This window comes from Ptychodera flava, chromosome 20 (assembly GCF_041260155.1).
Source record: "Ptychodera flava strain L36383 chromosome 20, AS_Pfla_20210202, whole genome shotgun sequence".
Lineage (NCBI taxonomy): Eukaryota > Metazoa > Hemichordata > Enteropneusta > Ptychoderidae > Ptychodera > Ptychodera flava.
This window is the reverse complement of record NC_091947.1, coordinates 11548860-11570001: the sequence shown is the minus strand read 5'-3', so window position 1 is coordinate 11570001 and position 21142 is coordinate 11548860. Positions and strand designations below refer to the sequence as shown.

Here is a 21142-nt window from a genome sequence, read left to right as displayed (position 1 = left end):
GTTTTATGTTATAAGACATTTACAATATTTTCTAGTTCAAGCCATTTTATTTCTTACAGATTGTACTAAATTATATATCAGTATTTCCGTTTGTCATTTACTATTTGAGGCTCTGTAAATACAATAAAATTACCTTTGCTTTTGATAGACACTTTCGAAGTCTATCCATATCTTTATGCTGTGAGTCATGACAGTTTAGGAGAAATGTCTCATCAACTATATTCAGGTAACTTCCAAACATTTCTTGAATCTGTGCTCGTATGTCTTCAACGACCTTGATTGCTTCAAGTGAAAAACAATAACATGATCATCATTTCAAAAACTATTATAGAGTAAACTAGTCTCGCAATTTAGGGTGAGTGAATCACAAAACTGGCCATCAGCAATTTTAGAGAGTTTTCTACATCACTGCGGAGTACAACTGGTGACTAAATGATCTGAGTCAATAAAAATTTAAAATCAATGGTCATTTTCTGTCCCTGGTGCAGAAATCAAAATTGTATACGTGAATGGAATGTGAATGGATACGTCATCAGTTTCTGCGCGCTCTTATCATGTTCTGATGATGTTACGCGTTCTCTTCTCACTTTGGCAGTCTTATTCTACGTGAAACAGCCACTTTTCATTCCACATGTTTCAAAGTGATTTTCACGCTTACTTCGTTGTGGACTTTGATTTTCGAAAATGACATTTCTTTCGTTCTGTATTGTGCTAAGGCCAATAATGGACGGAAACAAACTTTGCACAATATTATGTACGAGGCGAAGCCGAAAACAACATGTTGTGAAAAGTTTGCTTGAGTCCATTATGGGCCGGGAATGGGTATATTATCGCTATTATTCTATAGTTTTATATAGATAAATGTTTTTTTCACATACATAGATCCAGTTATCTGTATAGCATGATGTCACATTATTGATTGGTTATTGATTAATCTGTACTCCACAGAGTCAGTGGATACCTTCAACGCTAACAAAAAAGTCAACTGTTCAGAACTGATCTTCAAATTCCCGAAACTCAAAGTCATGAAGCATAGAGGTGTTAAAATAAATGTAAAATACAAAATACTGTCGAAAGAAGATTTTGTGTGACATTCCCTTTCTTGTTGTCGATTTGTGATGAATCGCTTAAAATCATTCATCACTGTCACTTTGATAAGGCTTAGTGACGCTGCTCCGTTCCCCGGTCGACGTTTTGTTTTATCATTCCTTCTCGTCAAGAGAATTTATGTCAATGTTCATCAGCAACAAAATAAGCAAAGACGATGACCAAAGACAGAACACTGTGACCGCTGCAGCGGCTTTGGTGTTAGCTAAATACACTGCACAGCGACAGTTTGAAAGTTCAACATCACTATAGACTCTGCTATGGCAGTCAACAAGTCAACCAAAGAAGCGACGAGCTTCTGCCGTTTCTGACAGCATTGACAGATATACTTCTCCGGACCAAGCCGTATAAGAAGAAATGCCGATTTAATCGTCTACAATAGATGTCTCAGTAGATTAATCATTGTAAAGTTTCAATGACCATATAATTTAAGCGCAATCCACGTACATTTCAGAATTTTGCGTTAATATATCAGAAATATTGTTCGCTTTATTTGTAATTTGTAATTATTTCTCCAGAAAATCACGAACATCGTACATAACAAAGGAGTCACTTAATAAACGCCATTTCGGTTCACGGTTAACTGCAATCTTTTGATAAATTCAACTTATCTACTTTATTCAACTGAAATATGTAAATATGTTTATAGTACTGACCGTGACTGTGTCGAGACTCTTCCACCATATCAGCTCCACTCGCTACAAAAATTACTGTCGGTTTCTTATCGCTACTTTGGTCATCTGATCTTCTTGACTTGATGAATCTTGGCCATGCCAGCAACTAACCATATAAAGATATAAAGAACAATAATCATTTTAAGTTATCATTTCGATTCATGTGTCACTTTATATAAAAATTAGTTCATATGTTTTCATAGTTTTGCATATAACACTTACGTCTTCGTAAGTGTATCAAATCCGTCGATGACATCCATTATTTTGAAAACCACTATAAACACTGCTTCGTCCGCCCTCAGGAACATATTATGTGTGACGTAGTATTCCGGTTGCCCTGCAAAGTCCCAGACTGTATATTTACCAACTTTTGGTATATGGATAATATTGACGTCAATACCGGGTGTGGGAATGTGCCTTGCTTTGTCCAGAGGAGGTGCTTTCTCTTCTGATCGATGAGTGAAAATTGCTTGCAAAAGGCCCTGTTGAGGAATAAAGCAGTATAAGTACAGTATTCCCTTTTTGGAGAATATGTCGCAACATCATTGTGTTGAAGGCCAAAAATGTTCCATTGAGTCACCGCACTATGTGTTGATACGATTCCCATTCTGCTTTTGTGTTTAAGTCGGCCACTTCCTACATTCTATTCTATATTTACTGCATTTTTTCGTGACTTTTTGCCTTTTGGACGTAGGTGCTATCGAAAATGTCCGTCCCAAGGTGTGAGGGCGGGTGTAGGGTGTCTACGTCTCAGCATAGGTTGCTTGTTGCTATTTCTTTAGTTAATTTAGTGCGTTGGACTATGATATTGCACATAGAGATAAATACCACTAAAGTTGGGCGTCCTTACCTAATCTCGATACTGATTTTCAAAGTTATCTTATGTTTTTTCTCAAATACTGTGTCATGCAATTGTCCTGTGATAATTTTGCTCCAAGTTTTATTACTTTGTTGCGCTGATGCTTTTTAGTCTAGTCAATCGTCGATATTTTGGCACCCTATCAACCAGTCAACCACAAATTGCAACTGAATTTCTTCTTAGAAAGCATTTTGGAGAGGTACCAAGAACAACATATTAAAAGGTTACCCAAATATAACCTGGGGAAATATTGTCTAATTTGCATAAATAAAATATGGCTCCCAGCAATCCCCAAAATAACATAACTGACATTGTCGCATGCACAGGCCAAGTTTGTCGTCTCCGAACAAAAAATACGGGATTTATTCTCTGGTCATTCTACGTCACAACAACCCGCGTCTATGTCATCAATTTTGGTGCGTCGGACCTTTTTGTGTCGATCTTCGGTGTGCTCGTCAATGTGAACAAACATTGCGGCCGGTATTTCTCCCACGATCAAAATGTGTCTGACGTAAAAATGTCATAAACATTAGTCATGATTACTAGAGTCTGACAAAATACACCTTCTAGACACATTTTTGAGCCCTCGTGTTTTAGTTTTGTCGCCATATGCATGGGGGTTCGTATTAGTATAGACCCCACCGACGCCTCTGCCTGACCTTTCGACGCACTGTGTACTTTCATGCGGTAGACATACGGTTTCCACTGCAACAAGGGGGTCAAGTGCGGTGTCCAGGCCTCCAAAAGTCATGTAATGAAATCGATATTTTCACAGACTACGACAATAATAATCCGAACAATGTAAACACAAGAGTGTACCGCCTGTATATTCCGAAGGAATTACGTGAATAATTTGCGGAAACAACGAACTCGAAGCTGGTCGCGTTACCGTGGGTTCCGTAAGCATTGCAACTATGGTCAAGCGCAACCTTTAAAGTATTCGCGCCGTCGAGATTCGTCGATGTTTGTTCCCGAAATATTGCGTCTCCTCGTCTGAGGTAAATTTCTAGGCCCATGCTATCTTTGAAATAGTGTATAACTTTGCGGAAGGTACGTGTAGACCGAGAGGTCGTCTGGCATTTGCTCCATACACGAACGAACGTGAACGCCGTGTTCCTCGCTCACGCGACGGACGACTGGAAATGATTGACAACTTGCCCACGGCGTATTGATATTATTCCTAAAGTAGTTCAAAAGTTTAAACGCGGAATCGTCATGGAAAACTAAGCTTCTTTTACTTTGCAAAAAATAACGAATTCTTGGCTTGTGCATGTGATAAGTATATTATTCCCTAATATTTTTCTTCGTTCAACTCGGAAAATACTCGTGACGTAATGACCGTGTCACCATTCGTCTTCGACTCGTAAATAAATAATTAAAAAGAAAAACAAATATATCAATATATATCTTAAGATTATAGGTTATATTCATATCACTCTTATTAATTTTCTATAACGAAGTAAAATATGCATTTATTCGGCAAGAATAACAGCCATTTAATATGCTAATCTCTTGCCTGAGGTGTTCTTTAAAACGATCTGATTTTAGCACAACATAAGGATTTTATATCCAAAACTGATGAAATAAATTACTCATAGCAAAATTTAGTAGAGAGCTAGGAGAGATTTACCCTCGGCGTTAGCTACGACGGTTTCAGAAAAACCTACTCCAGTATAAATGTAACCACCTGTAATACCTGTCCGGCTATCTATGTATTTGCAAGATCGAAATGCTAGTTTTTCTTTCTAGGAGGGGTCGAGGCTTTCAGAAAGACATCGTATGACCTGATTACCTGATGAGCCCATAAACAACCGTCTGACGTACGCACCGTCGAACTCTTAGCCATCCCAAGTCTTCTTCGGTCTCAACTCGTCAATCCCGTTTATAGTTATCAGTGTGCACATCATAGACTATATGATGTTTGCAGTGGCATATATCCCGTATAAAGATACTTTATTTCAAATCTCTGTCACCTGACAGAAACTCAGTTGTGTTGACAATGTTTGACAGAATCGATAGGGCTACAGTGTTCAATCCAAAACTACCCACTAATGACTTGATTTTACAGTTTATCTGTAGCTTGTCCATGGGCCATAAGGCTATCGAAATGCCATGTCTTCAGCTAAATTACGTGGTAGGTGTATAGGCTCACAGGTTTATCGGCAGATGTGACATCTACATTGAGCCGTACAACTGGGGCCAAGACCTACTAACTCATCGGTTGATGGATCACAACCATCATGCAGTTACTTGAATGCTTGCGGACCAGGGACACTTTGATCAATCGAACCCTTGCACCCCTTGCAGTTATTGAGAATATAAGCTTTAGCAACTTGAGATTGAATTGGGCATGATCTCCGTTGTTTAAAGGTTTGGCATCATCCTGCTTGTAATTTTTTGAACGAAGTAAAAATAATTATTGCATGATCGCGACAGGTTTGTCTCTTCGTGGAGGACAGACTATTTTCTGCGTCCACACCATTAATAACCGAAGCCCCATACAAATTGTGATTTCGCCCTTCGATTGTTTAGTTTTTTATCCTTTGAATTTAGTTTTAATGACTGACAACGACTCTGATTGGCATTTTGTTCAGTAATCGTTATTAACCCTACATGTGATGCATCACGAGCAGATCTCTCCTTGTTTATTTACCGGACCTTTGAAGTAGCTTTTCAACCTCTTTTAATGAATGTATTTGTTTAAAAACGTTGCTTAAGTTATTAGCATTGACCGGACGTTGAATCTAGACCTCCCTGCTTAATGATGGCAGTTGTACTTAGATGGGAGTGACCTTCCTTCCTGATTGTCTTCAGTTAATTAAACATGCATACCAAAAGCATGACAATATGTAGATTTCTAGACGATTAAAAATTGTACTCTTTCTGCCGAGAGACATTTCCTCATGCGACTAGACACTGAGATGTAGACGCTCTGAAACCTTGACATACCGGCTTCTCTGAGAAGCCAGTCTGTTCGACTGTAGTGGATCACGTCTTAATAGACAGCTAACCTTTCCAGATATTGAAACACATAGAAGTATCGTGATAAACTAATTGAATCATGATGTACAACATCGCCTGCGTGTGCGTTATTACCGGACTCTCTCTCTCTCTCTCTCTCTCTCTCTCTCTCTCTCTCTCTCTCTCACCCGTCGCAATGCGTTCACAAGAGTAGTTTTTCCAACACCACCAATCCGCACACATTAAGATTGCTGCTATTCCTCGTCATGCCAGGCTCTTTCATCATACACTGAAGTCTGCTTCTTTCTTTGCTAGCTGAAATTGCACGAAAGTAATCAGATCAATATGAAAGTCGAAACATGAAAATAATAATATTTTGAATTGTATACTTAAATAATCATGTGACAAAATAAAGACGAATGCAAAATATCACAAGAGATGGCACGTTTAGCGTCTACGAATAGAATGCAGTTTGACTTTCCATTCATCCCGAGTCCCGTTAAACACCAGCGTTCAAACTACACCATTATTAGTCCTCGAATAAGTTTTTAGGGTGAACCACTACAATCCGAAAAACAGTTTCTGCTATTCACACTGTCCTACTCAAGGCATAGATAGAAAATATTTACTGTATTCCACTTGTTGGTGTAAATTTTTTTCTTATTAAAACAATTTGGTGTATTAACTGAGCTGTCGTATTTTACCTGCGATAATTTGTAAAAGAAGGTAATATTAACTTTGGTCCTGTGGCCTTTATGTTGTCGATTAAATTCGAGGAACATTAATGGTATTTTGCACAGATTGTCTTACTTTCAACAGTGATTTAACTCTTCTACCTTCAGCAACATCAAAAGGAGTGTGTCCACGCTGCAGAAATGAAGCCGAGAGGAAATATTTACGTCACTTTAACCTTGCACAAGCAAGATGTTGAAGCAACGTGAGTTACTATACGTTCACTTTAAAGAAAATACTACTTAGTCTGAAAGATTTTCTGATAACAAAATATGAGACGGCCAAAAATGCGTTCAGAGAGAGAGAGAGAGAGAGAGAGAGAGAGAGAGAGAGAGAGAGAGAAGGGTAAAAATGTGTACATGTGCAAATTGTGTCATTGTGAGAGTGCATTAGATTTGTCAGGGCATACTAATTAATTACTCACTTCGTTTACTATGTCTATAGAAGCTTTGTGTTCCGACAGTACTTTGACGACTGTCTCTTGACCTTCCTGTGCTGCAAGGTGAAGAGGCTGTCTCCAGACTACAAGAAATAAGAAAGAAGAAATTAATTGCGCAAAGTGAAATATTTATTATAAGTTCCCCCCCCCCCAAATTTATTGTTAAAAGGTTACTTTGCGAATACGGCGAATGCTGATTGGTTCCCATTAAAACGCATACATCACTCCAAATCATCGGCTTTCAGTTGATATCATCATACTAAAGCACCTTGTATTTACGCCAGTGGATATGCTTTGTTGTAAATATGGGTTTCTTCGACACCGATCGGGTCTACGACAACCACTTGATTGCATCCGTATACATGTGTATAGCTTTAATTTCACTTACTTTATGTCATCAGTGTCTGATTTATGCACACATGTAGACTAAAACTGAGAAAGTGTTTAAACTGCTAAGCAGGTTGAGTATATATTGCAAATACACATCCTATGCAGTTTTTCCCATGAACTTTGTAAATATTCCACTTCGAAGGTATGTTGTGTGTCATTTTAGTTTTGTAACCATGGCAACAGTATGCACAGTCTGTTCATCAAAAACATCTTCACTGTGTGAACGTGTACACTTGAAAAGGTATGACATGAACCGGTCCGTGTAATCGAGAAATAAGCGATGTCCATTAACTACGCGTTCGTCCGACACAAGAGAACCAGAAACATTTGCATTCATTATGCTATCCGAATCCAGACTTATTAATTAATAGGTAGCACACATGTTCCTTAAAGGTCATTGGTAACCTGAGGAAGCATAGGCGTGATTGAAGATGGAATTACGGGTTACATTTGTTAATTTTCGTAGCTCGACAGGTAGCATACATTAACTCCATCAAGGGACAACAAAGACAAACATCGTGAAATTATATTTCAATTCTTTTAACCTCAGAATATTGCACGAGGGGGTACAGGATGCTCTGTAATATTACCATTGAAAGTAAAAGGAAATTATACTTACATTTGATTGAACGTCGATTACTGCTTTCGATTTCAACAATAATGCGACTATTCGTTTATGACCATTTACCCCTGCATAGTGTAATGATGTCCATCCACCTTTTCAGAAAAAAAATGAAACACGTGCTACACATTACAGTGCAAAGACTTAGGCATAGAGAGATGTAATATATGTGATGCAATGTCTTTCAATGACTACAGGCTCTTCAGAGTTTAATGCGGTTGTTATTCCTAATGCTCAACTTTTTACACTCACCGGTAAAAGACAATAATCAAAATATGCAACAATAGTTATACTTATAGTTATACTTCTTGCCACGGCAATATTAAATTGAATAAATTAAAATTGCTGCATCTGAAACGTATTCGTCCCTTTTAACTCAGAGAGCTAAGATGATATTTTACAATTGTTTTATTTTACCCCATTTTGACTATTGTTCTAACATATGGGGTCATTGTTCCAACAAACTTTTACTTCGTGTTGAAAGACTACAGAAAGCTGTAGCCAGAGTACTTTTAGACTCAGATTTTAGCACTCCTAGTCGTAATTTATTCGACGTTTTACACTGCATGAAAACCCTATAATACTTACTGTATTAACATGGATTATTGCCTGTATTTTAGCTGAAGAGTGCATATACAGATGAATACAGTCAAGAATCCATTTTTTGTATTCAGCAAGCCTGTATTCATGTGGATTCATGTGAATTCACGTGTATTACACTATAATACAGGCAACTCATTAATGTGAATTTATCTGAATTATTTGGTTTTCATGCAGTGTTAAACTGGTTACCATTTAGAGAAAGGATTGTTTTTAATGAATCGTCTTGATGTACAAAGTCCAAAATAATTTGGCTCCTAATTATTTGAATGTTTTTAGAAGTGTCCAGAACGTCCACAGTCGTAGTACAAGATCTATAGACAGAAATGAATTATATATTCCAAGACAGAACTCAAATTTTTAAGAGGAGTTTTACGTATAGCGGTGTCAAAATATGGAATAGTTTACCAGCAGATGTTAATTTTGCTCTACTCTTCACTCTTTTAAAATGAAATGTAGTCTCATATTTTGGGCAAAATGTAATTTTTAAGCCATTTTTGGCGTTTTTTTTTATTTTGTCGTCTGTTCCTTGCTGTCTTAATGTTTTGTTTTTCTCTGTTCTGTTTTTTTTTTAATATTCTTTAATGTACATATTGTATATTTCTTGCATCTCGACACTGTGTGAGAAGAGCCTTCGGCTCACAGTCTATCGAGTTTAAATAAAGTCTAATATAATAATAATAAAAATAAAACCTGGACAGTAAAATAGAACAATTGACCTATGTATGAAAGAGTGTTGCCTTTATGACATTTTAGTCCTACAATCCGTATAAACAATTTTCACAGCCTGGTCCAATAAGTGTACAACCAGATGCTTGGCACAACTTTTGACAATGGTCTTGTAATTTGCTCTGTAAATCTGCTCTCGTGTGCTATTTTGACACATAAAACTATTGGAATGAATCAATGCGGAAATTAAAGAATTCTAAAGAATTATTACATCTTTACAAACCAACAACCAAAGCAATCTCTTTTTCTATTTTGCACACCACATCACATCACAAATATAGCAGAGCCAGTGAAGCAAGCCTGTTTTCAAAAGAATGGAAATCAAACTTTTAAATACATTCGTCACCAAGCGCAATAAAGTGATGGCAAATTACGAAAAGTACAGTTATGTCACTGTTGACACAATGTTTGTGAAGACTTGAAGGGAAGCTGTCGAAATAACCTTCTTTCTTAATCAAACACATTGGATCAATTCATACATATTGTATAAGGGTATTATTACTATATTAGAACATTTTCAGGTGGCCACTTACCGCACTAGATAGATTTCGACGTTACAAATGATTTGTAAATTGTAAAACTCATACAAGTGCACGAAAGTGACAACCTGATAGCAAAACCTATTTGCAAGGCGTGGCATTATGGTTCTAATGCATATTTGGCTATGAGTCCATTAACCATGATCATAGGTAATTCCGTAATGCGAACTGTGCCCTCTTTCGATACCTATGACTATCGCCATTGACAGTGATTGAGTGCATTGCATCTCAGAGGTATATGCATGCTTTCTTTATGGTTTTTAAATAAGCTTTACTATTATTCACTTCACATTCATGACTTGGCACTCAAATGGGCCACGAAGCAACCGTTTTATGCAATATCTACAATGTTCCTCCAAGTTATCATATGAGCATGCAAGCATATTCTTTAAGCATTCTTATAGCCTGTGAAAGTTCACAAAGAGATTGCCAGTGTGGTATGAACATAATGTCATGATATGTGCTTTTTTGATTATGTAAATGATCTACCATCTTGGTTAAAGTGCATTTGATATCTGAGTTGTAGTTTGAATATCATATTATAGGTATCTGTGATATAACCGAGGTTACGTTGGTATTGTCGGTTATGTGGCTGCGTGTCGGGGCCGGCAAGGCTGGTATTCCAATGATGAAGGGATGTAAAGACAACTGGAAACAGCGAGTTCTATATAATCTAAGATGCTACTTTATTACACTAAGCTCTAAGCTACGTACATAGAGTGATGGTAGGCTGGAGACTGGCTTGAGTACACGTGCCAAGAGAGATATACATGCCCTCATGAATAGTAATGACAGCTCATGAATAATAATCACATGACACTACGTCACTTCCTCCCTCCTTATTTTGATGGAGACAGGGAGTCTACATCACTAGTACGGCAAAATAATTCAGAAAATCAGCAAAATCAAAGTAAATAATACAATGCTAATACTACTGAATCTAAAGGAAAGTACATGACAAAAACACACTACTGACTAAGTCGGGTACAGTAACCTAGGCAAACACCATTACTATAAGGGTTGAAAATTCAACACACATTTTCCAAAACAGTGTATATCAGGTCACTACAGCCCTTTCACTACATCATTCATGCCCCTTCACACACTACCGTACATCCGAGCTCCACATTCTCGACAATGTGCCTGCATTTGTATTTTCGCTGCCTTCTTGTACTCAATCTTAAATTGATGCTCTTGCAGTATTAAACTCCATCGCAACAACCTACGATTTTTACTACACATTTTGTCTAACCAAACCAACGGATTGTGATCTGTTTGAACTGTAAACTCTCTCCCATACAAGTAAGGATTCAAAGCTTCCACAGCCCAAACAATGGCTAAACACTCTCTTTCTATAGTTGGGTAATTTCTTTCCCTGGGGAGGAGTTTTTGGCTAATATACTGAACTGGATGTTCATCTCCCTTGTCATCATATTGACACAAAACCGCACCAATACCATGGTCAGACGCGTCTGTCTGCACCACAAACGACTTATTATAATCTGGAACCGCCAGAACTGGTGATGATGCTAAAGTGTCTTTCAGCTTCTGGAAAGCATCTGCACAGCTCTGAGTCCATGGACACTGGCTGGGCTATTTTCACATGTCAGCTCAGTCGATGGGGTCGCAATGTCAGAGAAATTTGGGATAAACTTCCTGTAATATCCTGCTAATCCTAAAAAATGATCTGATGTCACGCTTTGTCACTGGTGTTGGGTAATTGACAACAGCATTAACCTTATCTGCCAAAGGTTTTTTTTTCAACTTCCAGCACCGTAACCAATGAAAGAAACCTCACTGCCACCAAGATAGCACTTAGTTGGTCTAGCAGTTAGTTTACAACTACGTAACCTCTCAAATATGCTACGCAGGTGTTTAACATGATCTTCCCATGAATGATCATGTGGACCCGAGTCATCTTCCCATGAATGATCATGTGGACCCAAGTCATCCATATATGCTTTTTCTCTGGGCTGATAAAATGTCTTATCCATTAGCCTCTGAAAAGTTGCTGGCGCATTTTTCATCCCAAATGGCATAACAGTAAACTCATACAGTCCAAAAGGAGTGATAAAGGCGGACTTCTCCCGAGCACGTTTGCTCAAGGGAATTTGCCAATATCCCTTTGTGAGATCAATCGTCGATATATGATTCGATCTACCGATTTCCTTAATCAATTCATCTGGTCTAGGCATCGGATATGCGTCAGATACCGTAACCTGATTCAGTCTTCTATAGTCAACGCAGAATCGAATTCCGCCTTGTTTTTTCTTGACTAAAACGAGAGGTGAGGCATAGGGACTCTTTGATTCAGTGATAATTCCAGCTTTCAGCATTTTCTGCAGTTCCTCTTTAACTGTCTGTTTAGCTGCCTGCGGTAGACGATATGGTTTCTGACAAATTGGTGTTTCGTCAGTAGTTATCACATCGTGTTCTACCTGATCAGTACAACCAGGTACATCAGTTAAAACATCACTGTACTCTTGCAGTAAGCGTAACAGTTCCGCACGCTGATCTGCAGTTACCGAATCCGCAATTACTACATCTCTCCAAGTCTCTTTGCTCTGATCCTCCGGTGTGTAGTACATAGAGTTTTCTATGTCCTTGTTGCACACAGCATCAACAAAATACACCGGTTTATTTCTTTCTTTCCATGCTCTTAGCATGTTGATATGATAAACCTGTTTCAGTTTTCTATGGCCACCTCGCTCAATTTCGTAATCAACGCTTGAGACTTTCCTCACCACAGTAAATGGTCCTTGCCACATGGCACTCAACTTATGTGTGGAGGAAGGTAAGAGTACAAGTACTTTATCACCATTCTTAAAAGAACGTTTCCTTGCTCCGCTATCATACCACCTTTTTTGTCATGCTTGGGCTTTTTCCATGTTCTTTTTGACAATTTTTCTCATGGCTGCAAGCCTTTTTCGCATCGTTATTACGTATTGCGCCAAGTTTTCCTCCTGTGAACTTTTCTCAGTCCACTGATCCTTGATCACAGCGAGTGGTCCTCTTATACTTCGACCATACATTAGCTCGAAAGGTGAGAAACCGGTACTCGCTTGCGGTACTTCTCTGTATGCAAAAAGAAGGTACGGCAAATATCGGTCCCACTCCTTTGGGTCTTCCGCTACAAAATGTTGTAACATGGCCTTGAGCGTTCCGTTAAAACGTTCAGTTAATCCATTGCATTGTGCGTGATATGGGGACGTTCGAATTTTTGAGATCTTCAACTTCGCACACAAAGCAGTCATAAGTTGCGACATGAAATTTGTACGCTGGTCTGTCAGAATTTCACCTGGTAGTCCCATACTTCTATCAACGCCGTCGCAACAGTCTCGGCTTCCTGGTCTGGCATAGCCAAAGCCTCCAGATACCGCGTTGCATAATCCATGATGACTAAAATAAAGTTATTTCCGCATCGAGTTCTTTTCAATTGACCCACAATATCCATTGCGATTAACTCAAACGGTATATTTATAATAGGCATCAAAACAAGAGGCACTTTCTCAGATGCTCTCCGTCTTGCAGATTTTTGACATGGACTACAAGTCCTGCAGTATTCTGCTACATCCTTAAAAATACTGGGCCAATAATAGCATTGTAGCAGCCTTTGTTTAGTCTTTTCAATGCCAAGGTGTTCTGACAGAGGTATGTCATGTGACACTCTTAACAATGCATTGCGACATTCCGCCAGTACTACAATTTGTCTAACTTCACGCACCTTATGTGAAGAAATCCACTTACGATACAATAATTCTCATGCAAGAAAAATCCAGTTTGATTTTCCAACAGTTAATCTGCATCTGCATGCTCTCGCACCTTTGCAAGAGTAGGATCGGCCGATTGAAGTTCTCTTAACTTATCCCGATCTAATCTTAATATTTCAGCATATTCCTGCTGACATTTAATCCAGTGGAAATATTCTTGGACACTTTTGAAGTGACGTCATCACTTTCCTCGTCATCACTGATGTCACTCAGATCTGATGAAGTCTCATCAAACGGCTCGTCAAGGGCTGATGCATCATGGGAGGTATCATTACACTCACTCTCACTGTTTACATCATCCGCTTTCCAATTGTTTAAATTGTCCTCATCAAACAATCTAGAGATACCCAGTGAATCATCGTGTTCGTCATGTGACCCATTTACCTCTTGGATTTCATTGACCTTGTCAGTGTGTTTTGAAGTACTGTTACTTTCATCAGATGATTCTACTTCCTCATCGAAGTCATCATCACTTTGTTCTGCTTCACTGAGAGTCGGCAATTCCTCAACAGGTATTGCTTTCACGCCAGACGTCATTTCATTTAGCTTAACTATAGCCTCGCGCTCGTCCTGCGCTTTCTTTGACCTCTTGTGACCACTAACGCACGGCGATCCTGCAAGGCAAGCGTGTCCTCACCTAGCAGAACGTCCTTGGGTATACCTTTCCATACCCCCATACGCAAAGGTCCAGTGAAAATTTCACTTTCAATGTGGGCTTTGAAAACAGGCACCTCGTGCACTGTTTCGTCTGCAAAACTAATATTGCAAGTCTCTCCAGGCAAATAGTTAGATTGTTGTACAAACTCTGGCTTTACCAAGGTTTGACAACAACCCGTGTCCCTCTGAATACTCACTGGTTTACTGTCTAAACACCCAACGTAAGTATTTCTCCCAAATAGATAATCATTACCAAATTCAGCCCAAATATCATAGCCTTTGTCATCCTGACTTCTGACATGGCCAACGACCTTTGTCTTTGCTGAACCTGCATTTTTATCAGACTTTTGTTCGGGACAATTTCTTGCCAAATGACCAGTTTTCCCACAAGTATAACATGCAGCTGAGGGCTTTGACTTCTCACCACTCTGGGATGAGTTATCAGACTTCTTTCCCTCACCCTTTTGCTGCTTATTTTTATTGTTAAAACTTTTGAAACCCCGCTTCCGCTCAGTCTGATCGCTAGCAGCGCCAGAATGTGCAGATTTATATGTTTCACCAAGTTTTACCAACTCCTTATAGTTTTCAGGATCTCTTTCCTTCAACCATGTTTGCATTTGTTTGGGCACGCCTTCAACTAATTGCTCCATTATAAATAGTTCACGTACCCGTTCATATTTTCTTCACCACTTAAAGACGGAACCCCACTTGTTTCCATCCAGCGGTCAAAAGTATCGGCAACAATATCACCCCACATACAGAATGTTTCTTCATCTGTATGTTTGCAAGCTCTGAATTTAACTCTGTATGACTCTCTGGTGAGCTCATACTTCCTAAGTATAGCAACTTTGACCTTATCATAATCCAGGGCATCGTCTTCTTTCAACCTAGAATATGCCTCCTGGGCCTTACCAACAAGAGTCGGAGCTAATTTCTTTGGCCAAATCCGCTTAGGCCAACTGTACGTTCGAGCTAGCCTCTCGAATGTACGCAAATGTGTGTCCACATTGTCACCTTCCTTGAACTGAGGGAGCTTAGCAGTCCAATCATTGAACTCACGATCCGTATCATGCGAATTTGCTTTCGCTTTTACCTCTAATTCTTTCATTTTCAAATCGTGTTCGCGCTTTTCTCTTTCTGCCTTTAGTTCAAGTTGATGTTTTGCTTTTTCTAGCTCATGTCTTTGTTTTTCTGCATCTATACGCATGCGTTCTCTCTCTAAATGCTGCGCATGATTTGCCTGCTCTTGTTTATACAGATTCAATTTGAGCTGAAGAATTTCTTTTTGATGCAACAGGTTTTCAGCTAATTCTTTTCCACTTAAACCACTTGTTGCGCCATAATCATCAATAGGCTCTTTTTTAACTTTAGGGTCTTGGCTTTCTGTCATACTTGGAAAGCTTACTTCACCCTCCGTATCGGACATACTCATTCATTCACTAGCACACGGCTGTAGTAAGAGATATGCACTTACCTGGTCACCCCTAGAATGCAATGGTATCAACCACAAAGTGTGTTGACCCCACCCAGTCAGTGTAAATTTCTTAATTGAATGCAACTGAATGATAGTATTTCCCACGGCTTCTTATCTTTGTTTTTCACTGCATGAAAAGATACACAAGTGCACAATCATAGAAATGCAAATTTCTTTGTTGTACGATTTGCATAGGTACTTAGTTAGGGGCGTTCACCCCAGAAAAACAACCTATCTTTAGATCGTTAAGACTTTGTTTCAATAAGTGTTTATATTAGTACTTACAGTCTTTTGCGTCAACAGGTGTGTCTTCCCGCATATACTGAAAGATTAATTAAACACTGAAACAAAAAGATTGTGAAAATTCTCTGCACACAGAAATTTTCAAGAAATTTCAAAGTCATAAAAAAGCAAGTCCGGTTGCTTCATTGACAGTGTCCACGGCAAGGTTCAATTAAGTTCACTTCACACAAAAGTTCTTTTGTCTTCTTAATTGTCCCCCGTCTTCTGTGAACTTGCTTCTGCTGGCTTATGGTTGAGTTCTCTTCAAGGTTGACAGTGCTCACAAAATCCAACTTCTCGTCTCTGGTTTATCAGCTACGTCCACACGGCGACGTCTGAACCAGTATTAAGTTGATCAGCAAATTCAGTCCTGCTGGGCTATCTCAGGTATCGGAGATTCTGCTATGATGGTATGTCCACATACCAATGCATACATAAAAATGACAACAGTCTCCCTCTCCAGATAACTTTCCCAAAGTTCCGGCAGATATTTAACTTGCTGCTTGTAGCAAAGTCAGGTTACAACAACAATCTCAGCGTTCGTTCTGAGTCTCTCAGCTTTTAGTAGCACACAGTTATTTGTCAAAATTCCGAGTGTGTCTTACACACGGCTTATCAGTGTCTTATAGTACTCACAGGTTAAGCTTCGTTACAACCAGGTTTCCTCCAAGTCCGTCTTGAGAATGTGAGTTAGAATCCCACCCGCTGGCTCCAATGTGATATAACCGAGGTTACGTTGGTATTGTCGGTTATATGGTAGTGTGTCGGGGCCGGCAAGGCTGGTATTTCAATGATGAAGGGATGTAAAGACGACTGGAAACAGCGAGTACTATATAATCTAAGATGCTACTTTATTACACTAAGCTCTAAGCTACGTACATAGAGTGATGGTAGGCTGGAGACTGGCTTGAGAACACGTAGGCTAAGAGAGATATACATGCCCTCATGAATAGTAATGACAGCTCATGAATAATAATCACATGACACTACGTCACAGTATCACAGATAAAAATAATCGAATAAACAGTTTAAAGACTGTTGCTCGGTGAGCCTATCGTTCAAAAGTGAAACATTCCTGCCCTGCATGCTTAAGTCATGTTCGAGCTGTACTAACAATCTCTTACTGGGAAACACCGAACTCGTGTAGAGGAACTCGTATCTCTGATACAATCAATGTTATATCAAAATTACTTCTAAAAGCCATAGTCAAGACCCTCGGCCTTGTAATAGCAGCGAATGGTATGTACAGTGTACACCCTGACTTCTCTGGAACATGTCATCTCTGGCAAGTAGTGATATAAATGCAGTTAATCCATAACTATGGCCAGAATTTTGTCATTTAAATTTGAAGACATTTTGATTTCCCCAGGTGAATTACTGAAGGGGCTATTATTTCTTTCTTGTGTGACCTTTAGTCCTACCTTTGCCAAGGTAGTTTCTGGTTGTCATCAGTAGGACTGTCTTGAAGCCTGATCCTCTACAGAGTTTATTATCAGGCAATGGCGAGTGGTGGTTGTTCAAACAGTGTCGTGATGGGTTTAGCCGTCTTACCCACCATCCACCCACAAAACAATGAAGAGAAACCAAAAAGCGGTTAGGTCAGAGCCTAATTTGATTGACTAACTCTAAACAAGCTCCTATTTCATACTCTGCACCATTGGTAGTGGCAGTTAATAACCTTCTGTATAAGACATAGCTCTTAGGTGATTTTACGTTTCATTTATCTTTACTGTCTTTGTTTGTACTATGCAACACAGCAATTAGAAGCAGCACTGCGCGTACGGCACCAACAACGTAAACTGCTTATATTATGAGGATTTCCTTTAGTACAACAGCCATACTAATCATATAAATTAGTTTATAACTGTACAATTATACAGAATGACTCACTTTATGTAATAATTCAACCTTAATATTTAAATCACGAATATGTTAGGTCTATATAAGAACACTATTTTTATATTTATTAGAGAATAATGCGCTGTGTGTCTTTAGTTGCACCAGAGAGACTCATACTATAATTATAATGACGTTTGAGCAACTACTTATAAGTTTTATGCAGGTCTTCTTTTATATGAAACGGTTTACAAGTTTTTACAACATTCCTGTGACAATAACAGTTTCCTCGTTGCCCTGTGAGGATAACCGTTGTATATGATAAATTGATATTCCCTTCATCTTCTTTATCATCACTACTTTTTGAATCAACACTCTTCATGAGCATTGGCTATTACACTTTCAAAATTTATACATCTTCATTGAATGGGCCAAAAACATCATCCTAAGTTTTGATCCTCTTCACAGGCAATATTGAGTAAGGTGGGGATTACTAAATCTCTTCTTTTCAGTTTCGGAGGTATCCCACGAAAATACTTGATCTTTGTTACTTGAATCTTCTCAACAATGCTAAACCTCAACTTCTGATTGTACCTGGCATTAACACTTTCGAATGTCTCATTGTCTGTTTGTACTTTCTCATCATCTTGAGTCATATGAATGCTGCCAGGACTAGTACCATCGTGGTTGCTAGGTAATCCCAATATACATATCAGTTCATTGCTAGTGCCTTGTTTGTTTCATAAGTATGGCAGCAGGAGGTCGATTTATTGTATTAGGCGTCGAATTTCGGTAGTACGAAAATGTTGCATGAGTCAAATTACTTACATGATTTTTAGCATTAACATCTGAAGAGTGCCTAATCAGCATTCCAGCAATATCTACATGACCTTTCTCAGAAGCAGCGTGTAACGCTGTGTCTCCAGCCTAAATAGAATAAGGTCAGTGTTATTCAAAGCACATGCTAACAAACACAAGATCGAGGATGTATTCATGAGAGATGAAGATTCTTGTCTTCAAATGTTGAAACGTTTTATTTACATACCTCATTTATACTGTTGACATCCGAACCATGTGTAATCAGCACTTGAACGACATCTGAATGACCTTCCCTTGAAGCAGCGTGCAATGCTGTGCACTTGTACTATAAGAAACCATATAAAGGATGTTATTATTTTAATCAGAAACAAATCCTTTTTGCGATGTTACAGCTAAACATTTAACCACTGCCAGGAAAAAATCACTCGAACAGACAAACTTGGTATGATATTAAAAGTCATGCAAAGGAACAGACTCTGCTCTGCACTACCTGACTCCCTGCCAACTGGTGTGGATATTCAGTATTGCTCTAAACCTCGCCGATCGTCGAATGTCATTAGCATTATCCTAATATCAATGGAAATTCTGGAAAAAGTCGGAAATGCTTAAAAATGTCCTTCATCTCTTAAATTTGCATCCCAGGAATTCTTTGTGAATAAGAATCGCAGTACCAATCTCGTAATTCCAGGAAAGAACGCTTACAGCCGGTTGCTGCATACCTTTGCTTTTGGATGTCTGGTATGCACATATTGTATGCACAGATCGCATGGTGCTTTATCTTACACATACATTAGTGTTTCTTGAAAGTGATGATTTCTCCTCAGATTACATTAGATTAATTACAGTCGGCGGGTGAGTTTGTTTATCAAATAGAATGTAATCGTAGTGACTAAAATTTAAAAATTGGAGGATACACCATCTCTCTTACGTTACCCTGTAGTTTGTAATAGATAAGAAACGCCATGCAAACTGTACACACAATGTGTGCATACCAGAAATCGAAACGGGAAGGTAAGAAGCAACGGGCTGTATGTAAAGAAATTCCATAATGACGAAGAAATGCTTCCGAATTATGGGTTACTTGGGTAAACAAACAATGGCTCTATCTACATGAGAATTAGCACAGCGCATGCCCGGGTTAAACTTGCACTACATGCACGTATTTGTAGACACAGTAAACAAGAAGTGAGGGCTGAGGGTCTAGCTGACTCACTGCAATCTCATGATCTCAACACTGTTTGAAAGAAAGTAAACAGTCAAAATTTACCCTTATCTTCTAATGTGCACGATTATTCAGGTCAACAAACTATCGCAAATATGTACTAGATAAATCACTTCAGTTCGTTACTTTTATCTGTGACGAACAATATGAAAAATTTGCGACGTCATTGTTAAAGATCCTGACACCATAAAGGAAATTCCAAACGTTTTGTCAGCTTATGTTGCTGAAGCGATTGTAAAGCTCCCTTTTGGAAAATCTATCGGCCATTATCAATTGTTTTCCGAACACTTCAAATATGCTAATGAACTCTTTCATGTTATGCTACCTTTGTCTTTTACTGCAATCTTAATCATGGCTTTCTTCCTCAAAGTAATGAGAACTATTCTTGGTCCCCTAGTCAAAGACAAAACTCGTGATATGTCCAGCAAGGATAACTATTGACCAATCACGATAACCACGGTGACTTCTAAGATCTTAGAGTTAAACATTGTAAAGTGTTGTTAAGACACTCTGAACACTACAGATTTTCGGTTTGGTTTTGAATGAAACATTCTATTGACTTCTGTATTTATGCCATGAAAGAATTAATTAAATAATGCAGTCATCTCAACAGTAGTATTTATGTGTTTTCTAGACGCAACCAAAGCATTTGATAATGTCAATCATGGGCTTTATTTAAAAAACACCTCATGGATAGAAACATGCCGTGGTAATCAATTCATGTCATAATGGTTTGGTACTGCACACAGTTATTTTGTGATAATTGGAGAGATTATTATTATTCGTTTATCAGTGATAAATGTCGTCAGTTAAGGTTGAATTATGTCTCTATACCTGTATAACATTTATTTGGATGAGCATAGTTCTCGCTTAGAAATGTACAAAAAGACTATATCATTGATGGACTTATCATCATCACCTAATGTATGCAGATGACATTGTGTTATGTGTCCTTCTTTTAGAGGTTTGCGTAATTTAATTCTAATTTGTGAAACTTACGGTTTTGGATATGGTGTTGTTTTTCACCCAAACAAGTCAGAATATATGTACTTTTTACCATGTAAATTTGGTTTGACTACATATATGGCCCCTCCAATTTATTTAGGGGTAAGATTTTAAAAGTTTTTTTCGAACACCGATATCTACAATGTCAGATGACACATATGTCAATATTTTATGGCCAAGTCAATTCAATAATTCGCAAAGTCTCAAATTACAATGGCCGTGTGAAAGTTTCTCTGTTTCGTTCTCATTGCACTGATATGTATTGTTCTCATTTAGGTGGCTGTACACCCAGAAAAATATGAATAACCTCAGAGTGGCATATAACAATGCTTTTCGCATTCTCTTACGTTTACCACGTGACTTCAGTGCCAGTAGAATGTTTGTATCGAACAACATTTAATCTTTCGTGGCTCTCAGAAGAAACC

General features: G+C 38.5%; 1 protein-coding gene across 1 annotated transcript in view; it reads right to left on the bottom strand.

Annotated features, from left to right (window-relative positions):
* LOC139120036 (uncharacterized) overlaps window positions 1–21142 on the bottom strand; it is a 35745-nt gene that overhangs the window by 477 nt on the left and 14126 nt on the right. The window contains exons 3-9 of the mRNA XM_070684053.1: window positions 18717–18815; window positions 18500–18598; window positions 7782–7879; window positions 6758–6855; window positions 2004–6468; window positions 1764–1887; window positions 134–282 (exon numbers count right to left, since the gene is read on the bottom strand). Coding sequence (XP_070540154.1) covers window positions 7847–7879; window positions 18500–18598; window positions 18717–18815 — 231 coding nt within the window. The 3' untranslated portion in view covers window positions 134–282; window positions 1764–1887; window positions 2004–6468; window positions 6758–6855; window positions 7782–7846. The remainder of the gene's footprint in view (window positions 1–133; window positions 283–1763; window positions 1888–2003; window positions 6469–6757; window positions 6856–7781; window positions 7880–18499; window positions 18599–18716; window positions 18816–21142) is intronic.